The sequence below is a fragment of the Crotalus tigris genome, unplaced genomic scaffold (assembly GCF_016545835.1).
Source record: "Crotalus tigris isolate CLP2741 ecotype Arizona unplaced genomic scaffold, ASM1654583v1 scf7180000019173.45859301935:6455823, whole genome shotgun sequence".
Taxonomy (NCBI): domain Eukaryota; kingdom Metazoa; phylum Chordata; class Lepidosauria; order Squamata; family Viperidae; genus Crotalus; species Crotalus tigris.
The window spans coordinates 3,082,138-3,102,840 of NW_024097414.1; the positions used below are offsets into that span (position 1 = coordinate 3,082,138).

The 20,703-nt window shown below is 46.3% G+C and overlaps 2 protein-coding genes across 4 annotated transcripts in view; both read left to right on the plus strand.

Moving 5' to 3' along the window:
* The first annotated feature begins 4,614 nt into the window (after positions 1-4,614).
* On the plus strand, positions 4,615-10,659 carry LOC120315815. The gene is made up of 6 exons (XM_039360773.1): positions 4,615-4,711; positions 4,844-5,740; positions 7,257-7,357; positions 8,007-8,166; positions 8,954-9,134; positions 10,198-10,659. The coding sequence occupies exons 2-6, from the start codon at positions 4,919-4,921 to the stop codon at positions 10,398-10,400; spliced, it is 1,467 nt and encodes a 488-aa protein (XP_039216707.1). The 5' UTR covers positions 4,615-4,711; positions 4,844-4,918; the 3' UTR covers positions 10,401-10,659.
* A 1,723-nt stretch (positions 10,660-12,382) lies between these two features.
* CYTH3 (cytohesin 3) overlaps positions 12,383-20,703 on the plus strand; it is a 41,440-nt gene continuing 33,119 nt past the window's right edge. For 2 of the 3 annotated variants that reach the window (XR_005558766.1, XM_039360641.1), the window contains exon 1: positions 12,383-12,478. Coding sequence is in view for 2 of the 3 variants with exons in the window: in XM_039360641.1 (XP_039216575.1) it covers positions 12,406-12,478 (73 nt within the window). In the remaining variant the exon portion in view is untranslated. Of the gene's footprint in view, positions 12,479-13,012; positions 13,257-20,703 lie in introns of those variants that run through there. The other variant, XM_039360642.1, reaches the window with a different exon arrangement.

Here is a 20,703-nt window from a genome sequence, read left to right on the forward strand (position 1 = left end):
AGTTCACAAGTCATAAAAGGGCCAAGTTTTATGCCTAGAATAAATCACAGCACTTGTTTTGCTACTAAAACCTCACAAGGGGAATAAAACTTTTAAAGAGATTTAAATCTTGTGTGTCTGATTGGCATTTACATGCCACGTTCAACTAACTCAGAGCTTGCTGGGAGAACAATTTAAAAATGTATATCTGTTTCAATATCTTGATTTTTTTAAATGTCATTTTTATAATGTCCAGAGCTGCTTTTGGCGAGATAAGCAGCTATACAAATTTGATTAATAAATAACTTAATAAACAAGCCTAATTACAGCTGAATGTGAAGCTGGAACATTAACATTGTTTAACACACTTTTGTTTATCTTTCCGTATCCCTGGACTCCGGAGGTGAAACGTTCCAGTAACTTAAATCACTTTCTCATTGTTTTACGTCAGATAGTCGAACAATAACAAAAACCACTCAAAGTTGTGTAAATGAAACTGAATGTCTCAACCACCCTTTATTAGGGGGGAGGAAACCTTGTTCCCCTATAAAGTTGCTCTGTATTGTAAGCCTGGTAATGTTATTTCCTCAATTTCTGAAAGAAGGACAGCTAGTTCTTTTTTACAAAAAGGAAATCCATTTAAAATACAGCTGGAGCTGTTCCGTAGGGGATTTTTAGCATGGTAACAAAAGGCGTGATTAATTTATATGGGTGTGACTGCCAGAGTAATCACGCTGATGTAATTCTGGAAAAACCGACACACGTTGCCGAACGTGAAACAGAAGAGAATAAGAACGATTTTTATATACCGTAATCTTTTGTAAGATCTCTGTTTGCCTTTTAAAGATAAAAAAATAAAGTTACAGATCCAGTTATAATTGGCCCTGATGTTTACAGGTTCAAGTAAAACATTTTTTGTAAATATTTAATGGACCTACAGTACAGTATGCTTCCATTTTCTCTGTTGTTATCATTAATCTATTTGCATTTGATTCATGCTGGGTTTTGGGGATCACCTTGTTCCTTTGTGTGGTTTGTGAACTCTGCTTGATCACCTCTTCTAGGAGTTTCCCAAGGATTGAGATCTCTATAAGGACCACTTTTCTATTTTTTAAAAAGACTGAAAGCATATAAGCTCTTCTCCAACTTTCTGATGCTTCCCATGTTCACAGGAATTCTCAAAGATTACAGTCAGGGATTCTGAGAGCACGTCTGCCAGATTCTTTAGTGTCTTGACATCTGATCCATCTACCTTCGTTCAAAGCCACTTGGTCTTCTTTCATCACTTCCCTGCCAATGTTGACATACATTTCTCTACTGTCTGCTCCTCTCCTTGGAACAAGTTCTAACAAAGTTGACCAAAATACAGATGCAAAAAGGGAATTAAGCCTTTCATCTTGTTCCCCGTCTCCTTCTTGCCATCTTCTCCAACCAGTGGCAGTGATTATTTATATGTTACTTATATGTAAGGGTGTAGGTCTATACCAGTAATGGCGAACCTTTTAGAGACCGAGTGCCCAAACTGCAACCCATAACCCACTTATGCATCGTCAAGTGCCGGGTGGGTGTGGCTCATTGGCTGGGTGTGGCCCATTGGGTGGGCATGGCCAATTGGGTGGGCGTGACTGCAGTGGTAACAGCAGACTGGGTGGGACTAAAAAGTTCAATCAATCAATTCCAACTTTGCAAGAACTTTTTTTCCCGTGAGGTTGAAATTGACTGATTGAACCTTTTTTTTTTTTTCACATGGTGGCGGTGGCCTAAAGCAAAAAGGTTTTATAAAACCCAGCTGAAGGCCTAGGACTGGGACGACGACGCACGTGCCAATAGAGAGGGCTCTGAGTTCCGCCTCTGACACCCGTGCCATAGGTTCGCCACCACTGGTCTACACGTATGTTGTATATAGTATGTTTTAAATGTGTGTTATGTATGTGTACACATTGAAAGGAAGCAACTAAATTTCATTTTTAATGCGTGCCATTAAAACGACAATAAAGGTTATCTAATCAGTTAACCAACCGTTTTGCAGATTTCCTTTTTGTTCTGCACATACCTTTTGTTGTGATTCTTGGTATTCTTCACAAGCTTCAGCTCATTCCAGGTTTTGGTCTTCTTCTAGATCCAGGCCATTTCCTGATAATCTGCATTTGTTACATGCCCCTATTTCCATTTTTCAAACTCATCCATTTTGCTTCTTAGTTATCAGAAAGATCTTTATGCAACCATACTGATGTTATCAGCGGTCTTCCCCTTTTCTTCCTCTTTCTTCCTCGTCTGATGTGGGGCCTTAATCCCCTCATGTTTCAGAACTTCCCATCTTCATCAGCAGTTTCCCTCTTCAAGATCTCCACCTATGGAGTCCTTCTACTTTTTCCCGTTGCTTGTGGAGGTCAACTCTCTTGAAATCCAGAACAGTCATCTGGCTAACATCAGTTCTTCCTTTTCCAAAGCACCAGAAGGCAAGACAAGAAACAATGGATGGAAACTAATCAAGGAGAGAAGAGACCTGTAATTAAGGAGAAACTTCCTAACAATCAGAACAATTAACGGCTTGCCTTCAGAAGTTGTGAGTGCTCCATCACTGGAGGTTTAAAATTACACGGTCACGTTCTCCCACCTCTTGAGTCCAACTCTCTTGAAATCCAGAACATTCATCTGACTAACATCAATTCTCCCTGTAATTTTAGAATTACAGGGTCTTGTTCTCCCAACTGTCCATCAACTTCCACTTCCTGGTAGCCAGTGTAACTCATCCCCTGGTTTTCCTTCTTTGCCTTTTGGACAATGAACTGGATGGGAGGGAACTATTGTCGTAGAAAGACTGGATTGGTCGAGGCGGAGTAGCGCATTGTGACATAGGAATGTCATGCCATTGTCATCAGCAGCAAGATAGCATCCCGGTCACCTCTTTGACTGCATTGCTTTGATCTGTGGACATCCATCTTTCTGCAGGTGGGAGGCGGAGCCTATAAGACGTGGCTTGGCAGGTCAACAATGAAAATGGCAATTGTGCTGCTATCTATTTTGGCTGCCCAGCTTTCGCAGTCAGCAATCGCCAGCTTCTACGGGATCTTCTGTAAAGGACTGACATGGGCCCTCCTTGTCTTCTTTGAACTGGCCTGGAAATTCCGCATCAGATTCTCCTACCTGTACTTGGTCACTTCCATGCTATTCAACGTCCGACTACAGGTAATGTGTGTGTGTGTGGGAAATTCAATCCAGCAACTGAGCATGGTTCATCCCGTTATCTGCTTTAATTTTGCAATTAACTTGGGTTCACCCATTGCTCAAGCCATGGCTTGTTCAGTCATGGTTCCTGAGCAAACCACAACACCTGGGCTGACATCCCACATGAAGCGGAAACCAAGACAACTCTACGAGTGTTTATGTTGACCTCCTGGTTTACTGAAGCAATTCCATTTTCTGGGTTTAGGCTACCCATGTTTACACCACACACTAGCAGCCAAGTAACTTGAGTTCATTTATTTTCCGAGTTCATACAATATACTGGTTCCTACACTTAATAAAAGGGTTAGCTTTGCACACAATGCACACCAAGTCAAGCCACAGAAAGCAAAGTAACCCAACGTGTACATGATGTGCATGCCCGGTGACTAAACATGGAACATGAGTGAATCATCAGAGAATCACGAGCAACGGGCAAGGTATAACATGTCACCTAGTAAATCCTGTTGAAATTGGAGCCTGCAATATTTACCTATGGCTAAGTCAATTTGTTAAGGTAATGCACCTGTCTAGACTTATCCTGTTGAATCACCAGGTAAGGGCCGTGGTGGTGCTGTGGTTAAAATGCAGCATTGCAAGCTAAGTCACTGCTCACTCCAGGAGTTCGATCCTGACCAGGTTGACTCAGCCTTTCATCCTTCCAAGGTCGGGGAAATGAGGACCCAGATTGTTGGGGGGCAATAGGCTGACTCTAAAGAGGGTTGTAAAGCACTGTAAAGCAGTATATAAGTCTAAGTCAGGGGCCTTCAAACTTGGTCCTTTTATGACTTGTGGACTTCAACTCCCAGAATTCCTCAGTATGATCGGAGAGAAGAAATAAATAGGGAAGACTTCAATTCTATACTCTGGTGTTGCAGGAACCCATCGCCTGGAATTAGCAATAGCACTTAGACCAGGGGTCTTCAAACTTGAAGTCCACAAGTCATAAAAGGGCCAAGTCCCAGAATTCCTCAGCCAGGCATACTATATGCCTGGCTGAGGAATTCTGGGACTTGGCCCTTTTATGACTTGTGGACTTCAAGTTTGAAGACCCCTGGTCTAAGTGCTATTGCTAATTCCAGGCGATGGGTTCCTGCAACACCAGAGTATAGAATTGAAGTCTTCCCTATTTATTTCTTCTCTCCGATCATACATATTGCTAGATTTTTGCCAGGCAACAGTTAACATTCGCAAACAAACCATGAAGGATGCTGAGCATGGGTTAATGGCAACTAATCGAGGAGAGAAGCAACCTAGAACGAAGGAGAACCCAGGAATGGCTTTGCCTTCAGAAGTTGTGGGTGCTCCATCACTGGGTTGTGACATCACAGAATGCTTCCTGAAGTCTTATTGGTCGGAATAAGTGATTGTTCTCTAATAAATATTCTGCTATTTCATTTGCTGGAGGATGGCAAGGGACGTGCAAGACTTAACTAGCAAGCTAAAGGGTTAAGTAGCAGTAATCTAGTTGTAGAAGGAAAGCGGAGGAACGTGAAAGTCAAGCAATGTAAGCCTTTGAAGTGTCATCACCTCCTTATCGTTAGTTGGGAATCTTCTCCTGTAAAGTTTCCAGCTGTTGGTTCTGGTCCAGCTCTTGTTTACTTGCCTGTATTTTCCTGTTATTTTTGCTCGGTCGCAGGTACTCATGGAGATCCATTAAATCGTGACTTATGCTGCAAACGGAGGCCGCCAATGTACCCTGGGCTTCAGGACAATGCAGAGTGTCGAGGATCGAGTGACTCTCCTCTCTGCTCTCACTATGGCCCAGGAAGGGGACTTGGGACAGCAGCTGCAGGGAAGCGCCTTGGACCAGCCAGAAGAGATCCTTCACCTTCCAAATATCCATACCTTGATGGATCCCTCTCCTGCCGATAATAGCCATTTGCAGAAGGAATTCTTCTCCCTTAAGATCAGGAACTGTCCTCTGTTCAACGCTGTCCCGCTTCCCCACATTGGAAAAAAAGTCCTGCCAGACCTGAGCCAGGTATCCAACAGGGTTGTGTCTTCCAAGGAATCCCTCAATCTGCATTTCTTACCGGAAAACCAGCTCTTGGAGAAGATCTTCAGCTACTTTGACAGCACTTCAGTAGCAGCTTGGCAGGAGAGAGCGCAGGGTGTCCTTCGCGAGCTGGGCCACTGGAGCGCCGCCCGAGAAAACTTTGTACAATTTGCACACTTCTGGCTGTTTGAGCTCCAGTACGACCAGAAGCAACAGCTGTTGGAACTGGAACTGGGGGTGATTGAAGATGAAGTGCATCTTGCCTTCCTCAAAGGATTGGACTCTAAGGACCTTCAGCCTTCGGAGTTGAGTTCCATTCTCTTGGTCGCCCTGAGTGAATATCCGGTGGGGTTGGCCAGTAACCAGCACCCCTACATTTTCCTAGATTACTTGAACCTCATGTCTTCGCCCAACACATCCGGATACAGGGAAATGCTTTCCAACATACAGTACCCCAGCAAAAACCCTCAGATCACTCAGTGGCTGCTGGCGATCCGGGAATTTGCCCTTGCAAATCTCTGGCACGCTATGGTCAAGGTAAAAACCCAGGTGGGAAATGGGGGTTGGGGGTGGGATGGGCAGGGTTGCAAACTGGCTTATATGTTGTTGTTTTTAACGTTGTCCATGTGTGAGACTGCATATACTGGTGTGGTTTAAGAACACCCAGAAAACCAGCATTAAGCAGCATTTGGGGGTTAGAGGGCTGGATAAAATTGGGACAGCATCTCATTAGCGTCAAGGGGGGTGAGGTTTAACCTTTTGTGTCTCTGAATTGTTGGCCATTTGCTATAGCAGCAACATCTTTCTCAGCCGGTCCTAGCTTTTTGCATTTTTACTTGTTAGCAGAATAACAGAGTTGGAAGGGACCTTGGAGGTCTTCTAGTCCAACCCCCTGCTCAGGGAGGAAGCCCTATACCTTTTCAGACAAATGGCTGTCCAATCTCTTCTTAAAAACCTCTAGGGTTGGAGCACCCACGACCTCTAGAGAGACGTTGTCCCACTGATTAACTGTTTTAACTGTCAGGAAATTCCTCCTTAGTTCTAGGTTGCTTCTCTCCTTGATTAGTTTCCATCTGTTGCTTCTTGTCCTGCCTTCAGGTGCTCTGGAGAATAGGTCGACCCCACCCACCACTCCTCTTTTTTTATTTAAGCAAAAGATGTTTACTGTGGATTTATATTTTTGAAGCATTTCAGGAGTCCATCAGAAGCATAACATATCAAACCTAACTTTGACCTTAAAGAGTGGGTGGGTGGGGGGGGGAATGGGGATCTTATTTAATTATGGTTGCTATTTAGTTTGGCTTTCCCCACATCCTGTTCTTGGACCCTCAATGCTTTTGTGGTACATTCTTGAGCAACGCTTTGGTGCCTCCTCAAGTAGAACAGAGAGAAACACTGAACAAAAATCACCATTTTGGAAACAGGGTGGTCTAAACACCCTGGAAAAATTTCTACTTGCATGTAGGGACTTTTGAAGCAAAGCAAAATATCTTTAGGAAAGGGAACAAGATAGATGACTGTGGTGTCCTTGGTGCTATTTGAACTTGGTGGTTTCCTTGTAGATGTTTCTTTACCCATCTAAGTAACATCATCAATGCTAGAAGGGATAATAAACGGAGAGCAAACCTGACTCCCTCCTAGCAGTGATGAAATTACCTAGTAGGGTAATAAAATGTCTGCAAGAAAACAACCAAGCTCAGAGGGCGCCACGGACTCCACAGTCTTCCTTTACCTCCTCCTTCCCCTCCTCCTCCTCCTCCTCCTCTTCCTCCTCTTCTACTCCACAAACCCCACTCCCTTCTAACACTGATAATGTTACCTAGTAGGGTAATGAAATGTCTGCAAGAGAACAACCAAGCTCAGAGAGCACCAAGGACCCCACAGTTCACCTCTGAGCTACGAATATTCTCTTCCATTTATAAATAACTGTCCCAGCTGTGACTGTATGTGCTTTTCTTACAATAATAATTTCTTTTTAGATTATTGACTATTAGAGATATTTGAGAGTTAGGATGCACGTTCACATACTAAGTGTCCCAATTTTGAAATTTAGTTCTATAAGGCATTGGTCAGTACCCAGATCTCTTCTGAAGCAGCCATCAAGGTTCCCACTTCGTCTCCCAGACAAGAAGCCACGGAAGTCATGAAAGAAAGGTAAGGAGATTGACACCTAAAGAATCTCCTTGACAATATGAATTTTCTGCAAGTAATCCTTGACTTACGACCACAGTTTGCAGTCATAAGTCGAGGCTTGCCTGCGTCCTATTTTAAACTAGAGCTGATGCAAAAATCTTACACAGCATTTTAAACTAATACGCTTTTTTATTTTGGCTGTAGACTATTTAATAACAATAATAATAGCAATAACAAAGTTGGAAGGGACCTTGGAGGTCTTCTAGTCCAACCTCTTGTTCAAGCAGGAGAACCTGTCCTATACCATTTCAGGCAAGTGGCTGTTCAGTCACTTTAGTTTGCTAACTCCTGTCTGAGTTGCACTCACAAGCAACAGAGTCAAGACTGTTTTAATTATTCCTAATTAGACATCTTCTGTGACCAAAAAGTTGGGTGGAAGAACAAGCCGGAGTCATTAACCGTGGTTTGCAAACTTAGGTTTATGAATTCACTCGTGAATTCAGGCTGTAGCCGCAATTGTGCCTTGTAACCACTGGAGGGTGATAGAGATCAACTCCCAAAGCTGGGGGATTTTACTTCTTACATTAAAATCTCTTTGATGCTGGGTTTTTGTTGTTGTTGTTTTGCAAACGGTTTTAACGATTAATATCTTTGCTTTTCTCCTTCTAAGAGCTCTGCAGGCCGTCCAGTGGGGCTATGCTGATGTCTTGGATTATCTGGTCAGAAGTCAGAAGCTGGACCTGAGCATCGTGGATGAAAAGAACCGCAATCTCTTATTTTTAGCCACTATCTATGACCAGTCTAAGATTCTGGAGTATTTTCTTGAAATGGTCAGTTGCCTGCAAGAAACCTGAATGATTGCAGATTTCCAAACATTGTGCAAAGTCTGGCTCAGCTTTTCCCCAACTTGTTAGGGGGTGAAGAGTTGTCAAACAGAAGACCTGAAGAACATCAGACTAGAAGAGATACAGATGGGGATATTTGCAGATTTTAAATTGCTCTTCTCCCTGTCTTCCCTCTGTTCTTCTCAGTCCTCCCATGTCCTTCCATCTTCCTGTCCCAGTTCTCCTCTGTTTCCCCCCCCCCCCGGGCCCCTGTCCTCCCGGTTGCCTTTGATCTCTCTGTGGCCTCCCATCCTCCTCTCTGTCCTTCTTTGTCCTTCCCCTGTTGTTGAGGTGAAATTTCCTGACACTTGTCCCAAAGGTGCTTTTCAAAACACAACGGGACTTTCTTTGCCTTTTCCTCTGAAAAAATTCCAAAGCCAGATTCATTCAACAGCTGTGTTGCTAATTTCACAACAGCAGTGATTTACTGAACAACTGTGGCAAGAAAAGTTGGTAAAATGGGGGCAAAACGTTTCGCTTCGCAACAGACATTCTGGGCTCAGCCAGTGGTGGGATTCAGCCGGTTTGCACCACTTTGGCAGAATTGGTAGTTAATTTTTTGTTGCCCAGGCCCAGAATGGACTTCCGGAAGCGGCATCCACACAGAGAACCAGTTGTTGACGTATTTGAATCCCACCACTGGGCTCAACCCAAAATTGTAAGTTGTTACCTTGTATTGGAGATGGCAAGTTATGTTCTTTCCTGCTGATGCCTCGCATGTCTTGATTTGCAGGCTCTCCCCGTACCTGACATAAACCAAGCAGCCGAAAATGGGAACACCCCACTCCATGCTGCAGTGAACACTGGCAAAATGCACCTGATTTCTCTCCTTTTACACTACCCTGGAATTAATGTGAACGTCCAAAATCCCCAGTGCGATGGGGCAACTCCATTGCACTTGGCAATTGTTTATGGTAAATATTAAATATTGCTTCCTGTTTTGGTCACCACGATGCAAAAAAGATGTTGAGACTCTGGAAAGAGTGCAGAGAAGAGCAACAAAGATGATCAGGGGACTGGAGGCTAAAACATACAAGGAACAGTTGCTGGAATTGGGTATGTCTGGTTTAATGAAGAAAAGGATGAGGGGGGACATGATAGCAGTATTCCAATATCTCAAGGGCTGCCCCAAAGAAGAGGGAATCAAGCTATTCTCCAAAGCACCTGAAGGCAAAACAAGAAGCAACGGATGGAAACTAACCAAGGAGAGAAGCAACCCAGAACTAAGGAGAAACTTCCTGACAGTTAGAACAATTAACCAGGGGAACAACCTGCCTCCAGAAGCAGTGAATGCTCCAACACTGGAAGTTTTTAAGAAGAGACTGGAGAGCCATTTGTCTGAAATGGTATAGGGTTTCGTGCTTGAGCAGAGGGTTGGACTAGATGACCTCCAAGGTCCCTCCCAACTTTATTATTCTGTATTCTGTCAACTTGGGCCATTGAATTATATCTTCTTCAAGATATGGTCCTAAATTTTTATTTGATGCTTGAATAATGGGCATTTTTATTGGCTTTTCTTCCCCAGATCCTTCATAAAAGAATGTTTTGATGGTCATAATTCTCCCTTATTGTTAGCCTCAGTGGAAGCTGGATTTCAGGGCAGGCATAAAAGGCGGCTGGGTTATAAACAGACTAAATCTAGCATAAACGGCTGTTGTTGGAAATCGGGTGAGGCCGTGGAGATTTGAGATTTGAGCAACTCAGTGAGGTTTTCAAATGAGGGAAGACAATTTGGATTGGAATAGTTTGGGAATTTGGTTCTTCCAATGCCATTGTCCTAGTGAAAAAAATGTCTAGCTTTCCTTTGTCCAGTCTACATATAGGATGGCAATTTATATCAATACGAAAAAAATATGCTATATTAAAGGGACCACTATTTATTTATTTATTTCTTCTTTCTCTTTCTTTCTTTCTTTCTTTCTTTCTTTCTTTCTTTCTTTCTTTCTTTCTTTCTTTCCTTCTTTCTTTTCTCTTCAGGGCATCTGGGAATTTGCTATTTATTGCTGAACGCTGCCGCAGATGTGAACAGTGTCATGGCAGGCCTGACCCCTCTGCAGCTTGCCGAAACGTTTGGGAATGAAACCATCACCGGCTTGATCAAAATGCACGTGAAGAAAACTCAGCTCGAAAACACCATCTTCGCTCGATCCGCCTCCGAAGGAAATCCTATCGAATTTTAAAAAATGTGTCTTTTCTATTTTTTTTTTCTTTTCCCTTTTTATAGTAAAGCTTCTTTTCAAACTCGGGACGTGTTTTTCCTTCAACCTGTTGTGTCGTTGCTGTTATTAATTCCAATCACACCTCCTCGCCTTCTAAATTCCACTTTAGTGCTACCCTCTTGGAGGTGATGTCTGGATTTTCTCGTCGTGCGAGTTTTGCAATTCAACTTGGAGGCAACAGGGGAAAACGGTTGGAAGAAAAATTAGACTGCTTTTTTGGGGAGGGTGTCCAAAACACGAAGCAAGTCAAACGGTGATCTTGTCCCAGAGCTTAGGTTGAACTGTAAACCTTTGTGTCGCTTACAAGTAAAGGAAGGATTGAAAGTTGATCTCTTGGAAGAGATAAATTAAAGTTCTTTCCTCTCTTGATTTACAGCTTGTGCCTCCATGGGGACACAAACACGGTCTTACCGTTGGACCAACCCTATAGACCAATTTCCTATGCTCCATCAAAAACAAACCATGGTCTCTCTTAAGCAGCTCTTCCTTTTTTTAAAGAAAACATTGGATTGGTCATTAACATATGTTGTCGGACATATGGAAACGGGAAAAGAAGGTATCAGTAATAGTGTCCCAAAAGTGATCTCCCAAGAACTGAAGAAGCAAAACCCCTAGGAAAGTCCAGTTGCCTTTTGGAAAAGCACTTTTGGGACAACCCGGATCTGGATGATGGAGAATCTCCATAGACAATCAGGAATAAGTGGTTTTTGAGGATGAGGTAGAGGGTGGGCTGATAAAAACCAACATGCAACATCTGAAGGAGGTATCTAGGCTTGTTTCCAGCATTTGCTGACCTCAAAGAAGGTTTTGTTTTGCTTTTTAACCCAGGATCAAAGAACCAAGTCATCTCATTTGGGCAAGTTGTATTTGTAAAATAAATGTCCAGGATTTTCCTCAACCTCTCATCCTGGTGGGGTTTTTTTGTTTTTGTTTTTAAATGATCAGAATTATTCACTTTGAAGTTGTATTGTAAGGACTGTGGTATGCATGCAAGGTTTTCTTTGGTTGATTCGATTAGTTTCATGAAGTTATTTTCGAAGGGGCTTCCAGCAGATGTTCTTCAGCAGAAGAATGTGAGAACTTGCGCAGCACGTAGGTGGTCTACGGAGACCACGAAACCACGGTTGGAAAATAAGAGTGTCAGTATTGACTGAAGATCTCCCACGTCTTAACCTCGGCAGACGGCTGACTCACTGCTCAAGCACAAAGTTTTGGCCTCGTAAAGCCTAAAGCCGAGATGTTAATATGGATGCCTTTCGTTGCACTGTTTTTAACATGCAAAACAATGAGCAGTCCTGAGAGAGAGAGAGAGAGGGAGAGAGGGAGGGAGAGAATGAGAGAGGGAGGGGGAGAGAGAAGGCGAGAGGGGAAGGAGGGAGAAAGAGAGAGGGAGAGAGGGAGGGAAAGAGAGGGAGGGGAAAAGAGAAGGAGAAATAGGGGGAGGGAGGGAGAGGGAGAGAGAGAAAGAGAGGGAGGGAGTGGGAGAGAGGGAGGGAGAAGGAGAGAGAAAGAGGGAGGGAGAGAGTGGGAGAGGGAGGGAGAGAGAGAAGGAGAAAGAGGGAGGGAGAAGGAGGGAGAGTGAGGGGAGAGAGGAGAGGGAGAGAAGAATAGAAAGAGGGAGAGATGGAAAGAGAGAGGGAGGAGGAGAAAGAAGGAGAAATAGGAGAGGGAGGGAGAGAGAGAGAAAGAGAGAGGGAGGGAGAGAGTTGGAGGGAGGAAGGAGAAAGAAAAAGAGAGGGAGAGGGAGAGAGGGAGGGGAGGGAGGGAGGAAAAAAAGAGAAGGGGGAGGGGAGAGGGACTGCTTGTCAGGACCTCCTCCCCCCCCCACACTGCGACCATCATAAATACGAGTCAGTTGCCAAGCATCCGAATGCTGATCACGTGACCCTGGGGGGGGATGCAAGTGTGAAAAAAACGGTCCTCCGTCACTTTTTCCAGTGCCGTTGCAACTTCGAACGGTCACTGAATGAACGGTCGCAAAGCTGAGGACTGCCTGCGCCATACAACACAACACCACACCCTACCAGCTGCCCCCAACGGTAGGCCCAATTCTTTGTACGGCTTGCTTGGCCAGACTGATTTGGGGCCCCAATTTGGCACGTAACCACGGGCCACCCAGTGGCGCAAAACCCCCCACAATCCGCTCCTGTCCAAAGTCCAGCCGGAATTCAACATCCCATGTCCCCCCCCCACCCTGCCAGAAACACACACACACACACACACACACACACACACACACACACACACACACACACACACACACACACACACACACACACACACACACAGGTTTCCGTTAACCAGCCCCCAAATGAGGGTACCGCTCAAGAATGCTAAGAAGACGGATGATGGATGGGGAGGATGCTGATCGTCCCCCGGACCCGCATCCTCTTTGGGTGGGGGGGGGTAGAGGGGCTGGGGGGGGACCCCATCTGGCCTGGGCGTCCCCCTGGGCTGCCCCCTGGCGGCGGCGGCCGGAGATGGCCCTGAAGGGCTCCCCTCCCCTCCCCTCCCCTGGGCCGGAGCCGAGCGGAGCGGAGCAGCAGCGCAGGCGGGGCAGAGGCGGCGGGAGGCGAGGCGCCGTCCGCCCATTTCCGCGGGGACGGCGGCGGGGCACGGGAGCCGGGCAGAGCCAGCCAGCCAGCCAGCCAGCCAGCGGCGGCTGCAACAGCTGCAACAGCTGCAGCAGCGGCGCTTTGCAAGCGGCTGAGCCGAGCCGAGCTGCTGCTGCTCCGGGGCTGCTCCGGGGGCGACGCTGCCCCACCATGGACGAGGACGGAGGAGGAGGAGGAGGAGGCGGCGGAGGAGGAGGAAGCGGTGAGCCAGCAAGGCCGGCCCCGGCCGGCGCTGCATCCGAGCCGGGCAAGCCGCTCGGGCGAAAGGTGGCTGGGCGTTTGGGGGGGGGACAGATGGAGGGGGTTTTCTCTTCCACCCCCCCCTCCGTCCCACACCCGGGCCGGGCGAGAGTGTCTCTGAGCGCGGGCAGAGGGTCTCCCCAAGATTTCACGCCGGGCATTCTTGGGGGGGGGTCTTTTGGGGGGCTGGAGAGGAGGGACTTGCAGACGGAGGGGTTTCCCCTTCCTCCGTCCCGCGCCGGGGCCCTACCAGAGTGCCTCTGAGCGTGTGCAGAGAGCGTCTCCCCAAGATTTTACGCCGGGCATTCTTGGGGGGGGAGGGCGCCTTTTGGGGGAGCTGGGCAGGAGGGAGCCGCAGATGGAGGCGTCTGTCGCCCTCCGCCCCGTGTCGGGGACGGACGAGAGTGCTTCTGAGCGCGTGCAGAGGGTCTCCCCAAGATTTCACGCCGGGCATTCTTCGGGAGGAGCGCCTTTTGGGTGGGGTGGGGGTGCTGGGGAGGAGGGAGTTGCAGATGGAGGGGTTTCCCCTCCTCCGTCCCGCGCCGGAGGAGAGTGCCTCTGAGCGCGTGCAGAGGGTCTCTCCAAGATTTCACGCCGGTCATTCTTGGGGGAGCTGGCGAGGAGGGAGCTGGGCAAGGTAAGAGTCCCGGGAAGGGGGCGGCAGGCGAGTATCCCCTCTCCCCCAGTTTGGGAAGTATTTTTTTTAGGGGGAGGGTCGTGAACACGCTTCGGTCGGTTCCAAAGATCCGGCTTGGCAGGAGAAGGTGAAAGGACCAGTCAACGCGCTTGGCCCGGTTTAGGGGTGGCGTGTCTGTGTGTGAGCCCCATGGTCGTGGGCTGGTGGGGATGGATTCTTTGTGGCACACACACACACACACACGCACACACACACACACACACACGCACAACTAGTGTGCACACGCACACAGCCCGGCGAGTAGGTGAATCAGCGTGTCAGGGGCGACCCCGGATGAATTGCAAAGTCAGAACAGAAGAGGCTGAGTGGCGTCTCTGGCCAGGGTGCCACTGTGCCAATCAGCCACTCTGTTCCGGGTCAGGATGATGGGAGCTGGAGTCCAGTTGAAGTCACGGGGCCACTGGTATCCTGTGGGCGAATATTGGGTGCCTGCTATTCATAGTTTTCTGGAAAGAAAAGTGATGGTTTGAATGGGAATCATGTTCTGTGCATTTGAGTCTGAGCCCTAGATTTTAGAAAAACCCCCCTCCCAATTCTCCTCCCCCTCCCCCCACACCCTCCCCCCTGGACCCTGCCGCACAACCTTTATGTCTTTATTTCTGCCCGCGGAAGGGCTGGGAACCAGATTGCCTGAGCTTTTTTCTTTTGGTCCATTCTGTGCCTGTCATTTCCGACGCTCAGAATTTGATCTCGCTTCTCGTGGCCTGGATTGAATCAAATTGATTGCTCAAAACTCAAAACTTCTTATTCTGCTTGGCTTGTGAAAGATCAGCTTGACTGGCATCTTTTTCGGGATCTTCTCGATTGCGATAAGCCAGCGTTGAAAAATTGAAAATAACTAACCAACTAGGCCTTTTTCTCCAGACATTCCTTCTTCTGTTGATTGTTGACTATGATTAGGGATAAAAAGGAGTTTGGCCTTTGTTCTCCTGAACAGCCAGAGTTGCAGTCACTGCAGTTTCTGTCCAGTTTCACACACACACACATATATATTTTAAAAACACACACACCACTGCCTCTGAATTAATAGGCTGATGCGTTAAAGAACAACCTTCCTCTGGATTTGCACAACAGTCTAAAGGCCAGGCAACTTTCCTTCGTCTGCATAACATCAAAGCCTGCTAATCCATATTTCTGAGATTGGATCTGTTTTTTTAATTCCTCGCCGAAAATAAAAGGATCTGTAGCCCAGCACATCTGCAAAAGCAGAGATGCCCGGACCTATTCATTTCTGGAGAAGTTGTGTTTTGTGGTCAAGCTGCAATTAAGCTGTCTTTGCTTAGTTATCCAGGCAGAGATTCCCCTAAAACTGTCGCAACCAAGGGTGTCCCCAGGGCACGGTCAGAAAAGTCAAGATGGTGGTGACAGATTGCAAAAGCCACTTTGGTCTCTAGTGGCTAAGGCGGCAGGCTAGAAACCAGGAGACTGTGAGTTCTAGTCCTGCCTTAGGCATGAAAGCCAGCTGGGTGACTTTGGGCCAATCGCCAGGAGACTGAGAGTTCTAGTTCCATCCTAGGCATGAAAGCCAATTGGGTGATTTTGGGCCAATCACCAGGAGATGGAGAGTTCTAGTTCAACTTTAGCCATGAAAGCCATCTGGGTGACTTTGGGCCAATCACCAGGAGATGGAAAGTTCTAGTTCCGTCTTAGGCATGAAAGCCAATTGGGTGACTTTGGACCAATCACCAGGAGACTGTGAGTTCTAGTTCCATCCTAGGCATGAAAGCCAATTGGGTGACTTTGGACCCATCACCAGGAGACTGTGAGTTCTAGTTCCATCTTAGGCATGAAAGCCAATTGGGTGACTTTGGACCAATCACCAGGAGACTGAGAGTTCTAGTTCCATCTTAGGCACGAAAGCCAATTGGGTGACTTTGGGCCAATCACCAGGAGACTGTGAATTCTAGTTCCATCCTAGGCATGAAAGCCAATTGGGTGACTTTGGACCAATCACCAGGAGACTGTGAGTTCTAGTTCCATCTTAGGCATGAAAGCCAATTGGGTGACTTTGGGCCAATCGCCAGGAGACTGTGAGTTCTAGTTCCATCTTAGGCATGAAAGCCAATTGGGTGACTTTGGACCAATCGCCAGGAGACTGTGAATTCTAGTTCCATCCTAGGCATGAAAGCCAATTGGGTGACTTTGGGCCAATCACCAGGAGACTGAGAGTTCTAGTTCCATCTTAGGCACGAAAGCCAATTGGGTGACTTTGGGCCAATCACCAGGAGACAGAGTTCTGGTCCTGCCTTAGGCATATATGCTAGGTGGGTGACTTTGAATCAGTCCCTCAGCCCAAGCCAACTTACAGGGTTGTTGTTGAGGGGAAAACAGGAGGAAGAGGGACTATTAGACTTGTTTGCTGCCTCGAGTTGCTTATAAAAATAAATAAATAAAATAAAATTCAAGCGCACCCAACCGATCCCTGCCTTTCCTTTCCTTCTCCTCCTTTTGAGTATCGATAGCCCCATTCCCGCTTGCTTTCCAATGCCTTTTCCAAACATTCCAGCCGTTCGCCCCCATCCACGCTCTCCCCCCCCCCGTTGGCTTTCTCCAGACGGGGTGGGCCAAAGACCCCTTTCCAGACGCCTCTCTCATTTATAAAGCAGCAGCTTGTCTGGAGAAATGCCACCAATTTTGGACTTTCTGCAGTTATAAGGGAGCCCTTGGGCAACTCCAGCTGTAGGGATCCTGGTCCGATTCGGGCTACTCCATTCCTCAGAGAACACAATTCAGATTTTGTTTTACATGCAGGATCCTAAAGGATGGATTTTCTCCCCCTGCACTGCGTTTTTCCCCCCCCCCCGAAAGGTCAACTGTTTCTGAAAAGAAGAAAAATGAAAGCTTACTTGTTTGGGGGTCGTGTCAAGGGTTGGAAAAAGCAATGAATGAATGCTTGATTAGGCCGGGATATAAAGATCCTATAGAAATGGAGAAAGGTGGTTACAGGGCCATTGGGCTGGCTGGAAGCAGCTTTCGCACAATGCCACGATGCTGATGGCATCAATGCCAACTATAAATGGTTGTTTCTTGTTTTGGGACATAGGGCAACCATTGTCTGGTGTTGGGATTTTTTTTCTCTCTCTTTGCTGATTGGATGCGCCCAAAACATTGTTACTTTGGACACTGCCAATCGCTGTTCCAGTTTGTACATCTTACTAAGGGTTTATTTAATCGTGATTCGTTCAATAGGCCATTATGTGGCTGGTTAAGCTTTCAGCATAGGGGATGTGTAAGAAGCCTCCAAGTTTTATGACTTTAAAGGATCCATGGACCCATCAGCCATGCTGGGTGGATTCTTCCAGAAGTTTTGATTAAGGCAAATAGTGGCTTATGGCGTGATGTGAGAACTGAACAAGAGTGTCATCCTTTTTATACGTTGCACTAAGGCAGTGTTTCTCAGCTGTGGCAACTTTCAGATGGGTGGACTTCAATTCCCAGAATTCTCCAGTCAGCACCTAACCATCTCCCAGAATTTCTCGTGCTGGCTGGGGAATTCTGGGAGTTGAAGTCCACACACCTTGCCGAGGTTGGGAAACCCTGCACTAAGCCATCTGGGATCTGTTTCAGTTTGGTTTAGTCTATTGCTCGAATAGAGTCAATTTAGCTTCCAAACCATAGTTTCTGGCTCAGTGTATATAAACTTGGCCTGTTGTGGAAATAATCACTCAAGATAGCTACAGTTATTGCATGTGGAAACTCGGGCATCACGCTTTTTATGTTGCAGAGTTCGATTTGGCTTCCTAGTTGTCATTAAACACAGCCAGAATTGCTGGAGACTTAGTCTAAGTCCAGGTTTCTATAGGCACTTAAGCAAAATGTCTGCAAACAACTCTCATAATTAAAACAGGATGTTGTTGGTGGTTTTTTTTTTTTTTAGTATCTTTTTGGTGGTATGTCCAGCTGTGAAGTTATTTCCATGCTTGAGTTTCAGGTGGAAATTTTAGTCAAAAAATAAAAGCAGAGGCTGACACTGGTTCAGTACGATATTGAGTTAATGTAGGGAGGACTTTAGAATTGATCCATTTAGGATCAAGTTTCTTTCCTTGATCAAGTACAATGTTTCATCTTCAACCTTTAAATGTTTTTCTTCGTCAAATGTAAATATTTATATGAACCAAACCAGATCATTATTACTGCTTCACAGTGCTTTTAGAGCCCTCTCTAAGCGGTTTACAGAGTCAGCCTGTGGCCCCCAACTATCTGGGTCTCTATTTTACCGATCTTGGAAGGATGGAAGGCTGGGGCAACCTGGAGCCGGTCAGAATCGAACTGCTGGCAGTGGGTAGAATCAGCCTACAATACTGCATTATAACCACTGTGACACCATGGCAGAAGGAAGGAAGGGAGGGAGGGAGGGAGGGGGGAGGGAAGGGGAGGGAGGGAAGGAAGGAATAGCAATAGCACATAGACTTATATACCGCTTCAAGTGCTTTACAGCTCTTTCTAAGCCAGTGGTTCTCAACCTTTCTAATGCCGCGACCCCATAATACAGTTCCCCATGTTATGGTGACCCCCAACCACTTATACATCACCGGGTGCCAGGGGCGTGGCCAAAGAAAAGGGGGGAAAAATGGCGGACAGCCTTGTTTGGCGACCCCCGTGAAACGGTTGTTCGACCCCAAATGGGATCCCGACCCACAGGTTGAGAACCACTGTTCTAAGCGGTTTAGAGAGTCAGCCTCTTGACCCCAACCATCTGGGTCCTCGTTTTCCCGACCTCAGAAGGATGGAAACATGAGTCAACCTGGAGCCAGGTTGATCGGCAGAATTAGCACTGTGCAATACTGCATTCTAACCACTGCGCCACCACAGTCCAGGGCTGTGTTTGCTTCTTTTGGCAGCTGCAGCACACACGGTTTCTCTCGGAAGGAAAGATATGGGTATAAATATAGATTAAAAGGCCCTTAAAACGGGCACGTTAGAGAGGCATGCACTGGGCTTTTTCCAGTGAAGTGGCATGACTGTGCTCACTGGGATGGGGATCTGTCACGTCCTTCCGTCATTGCCGAGAGGCGCATGAGTAATGGTGGCTTTGTGACTGGCAAGCATCCGATGCAAGAAACCGGGTTCCGAAACTTAGTAGGTGTGGTGCACTTATCTCGAGGAGAAGAAGAGGAAAAATATGCAGGCATGAATCAAAGGCATGCGAGCAAGGAGTCTCTAAACAAACAGTGCTTACCATAGATATCTCCCGCATCTATTTCCCCAGCTGTTCAGACAGCTGCAGATCGGAAATACCGTAGATAGATGCGTTGCAAAGAAAAAAGCAAACATCATATCAGTGTTGATGGAAGTCTTTTTTTTTTTTTTTTTGTCGACTGCCAAACTGGAGGGCCAAAGAGGGGAATAGAAAAAGGACTGGATTAGCAATCACAACAACGAAGCTTTCTATAGTTAAAATATTTCTGTGCTCTGGATTTAAAAATAATCACAGGGTGGATGTCTAACGCAGCTTGCTTAATTTAAACCAAGAATGTGGGACTAGGGCTCACCTCTAATGCAAGCTGAGTTTTCGTAACAGGCTAAAAAAGGTGGATGGTTTGAGGATCAACAGTTACTGAGGTTTTGCAAATTGTGCTTTGGGCTTCGCCAGAGGCGGCCAACCTGGGACAGGTAGGGCTTAAGTTACATTCATTTAGTGACTTTTCAAAGTTACAACGTAACTGGACACAGAGAGATCTTCCAAATTCAGGGGTTTTCCAGCTAAGAACAGTAGAAATAACCCCTAAATAGAGAAGCTCTTTCTGTGTCCAAAAGAAGACAGAGGAACATCTGGAAGTTTTATGTCCCTTGATGGAGCTACAGGAGAAACACCATCCACAACTCACTTTTCCCCTGGTGTTTTTTTTTTAGTTGGGGCAAACCTAATGAATTTATTTTTTCCCTTCCTAAGTCTGTAGTGCAAAATCAACTTTCCTTTTATAGCTGTCATTGTATAGAATCATAGACTGGAAGGGGGGTTAGTCAATTCCCCTTCGTGCTCTATGCAATAATCCAATTCAGAGCATCCCTAATAGCTAGTTGCCTGACGTCTTTGTGAAAACATCTCAAGAAGATATACGTTTTTCCTCTTTTCTAACTTTGAACTGGCTTCTCCTGTGGTTATTGCTCTATCTTAGGGTTTCTTGACCGTGACAACTTTGTGCTAGGTGGATTTCATCTCCCAGAATTTCTCAGCCATGTCTTATTGTGGAAGATGCGAAATGCTGGTCTGTCTCCTAAATTCTACGAAGAGAAGAGGTTTTTGACCTTCCTCTGTGTGAACCACTTCAGCTGATTCAGCGACATACAAGCGCCCGAGATAGAAACACATCAAATGCTGTTGTACTATTCATCCTCTTCGCCCTTTTCAAAGTTTTTACAGCTGCTTCCTTAATATTTCTAGAGCAGACTTCCGTAAATCTGGTGCTTTCTCAAATTCGTCGGATTTTTAACGTCCAAATTCTCAGGATGCTGGAGTGGGTGAGTGTCTGGTTGGAAAAAGCTATTTTGCAAGTGATGGCTTGACATCACCGTAGTGTTCTTTGCTCGTTCAGGAGAAAAATCATACACACCTAACCAATAGAAGAGAATATTGGTAGCTCAGGACTGAACTATTGGGTCCTTGATGCTCTCTGAGCTTGGTCGTTTTCTTGCAGACATTTCATAATATTACCAATGCTAAAAGGGAGTGGGGCTAGTGGAGGAGGAGGAGGAGGAGAAGGAGAAGGAG

Coding starts and splice junctions, on each gene's coding strand:
- LOC120315815 (XM_039360773.1), top strand. CDS start 4,919: ATGCAGAGTGTCGAGGATCGAGTGACTCTCCTCTCTGCTCTCACTATG. Junction 7,358..8,006: donor ACGGAAGTCATGAAAGAAAG/GTAAGGAGATTG, acceptor TCTCCTTCTAAG/AGCTCTGCAGGCCGTCCAGT. Junction 8,167..8,953: donor TGGAGTATTTTCTTGAAATG/GTCAGTTGCCTG, acceptor CTTGATTTGCAG/GCTCTCCCCGTACCTGACAT.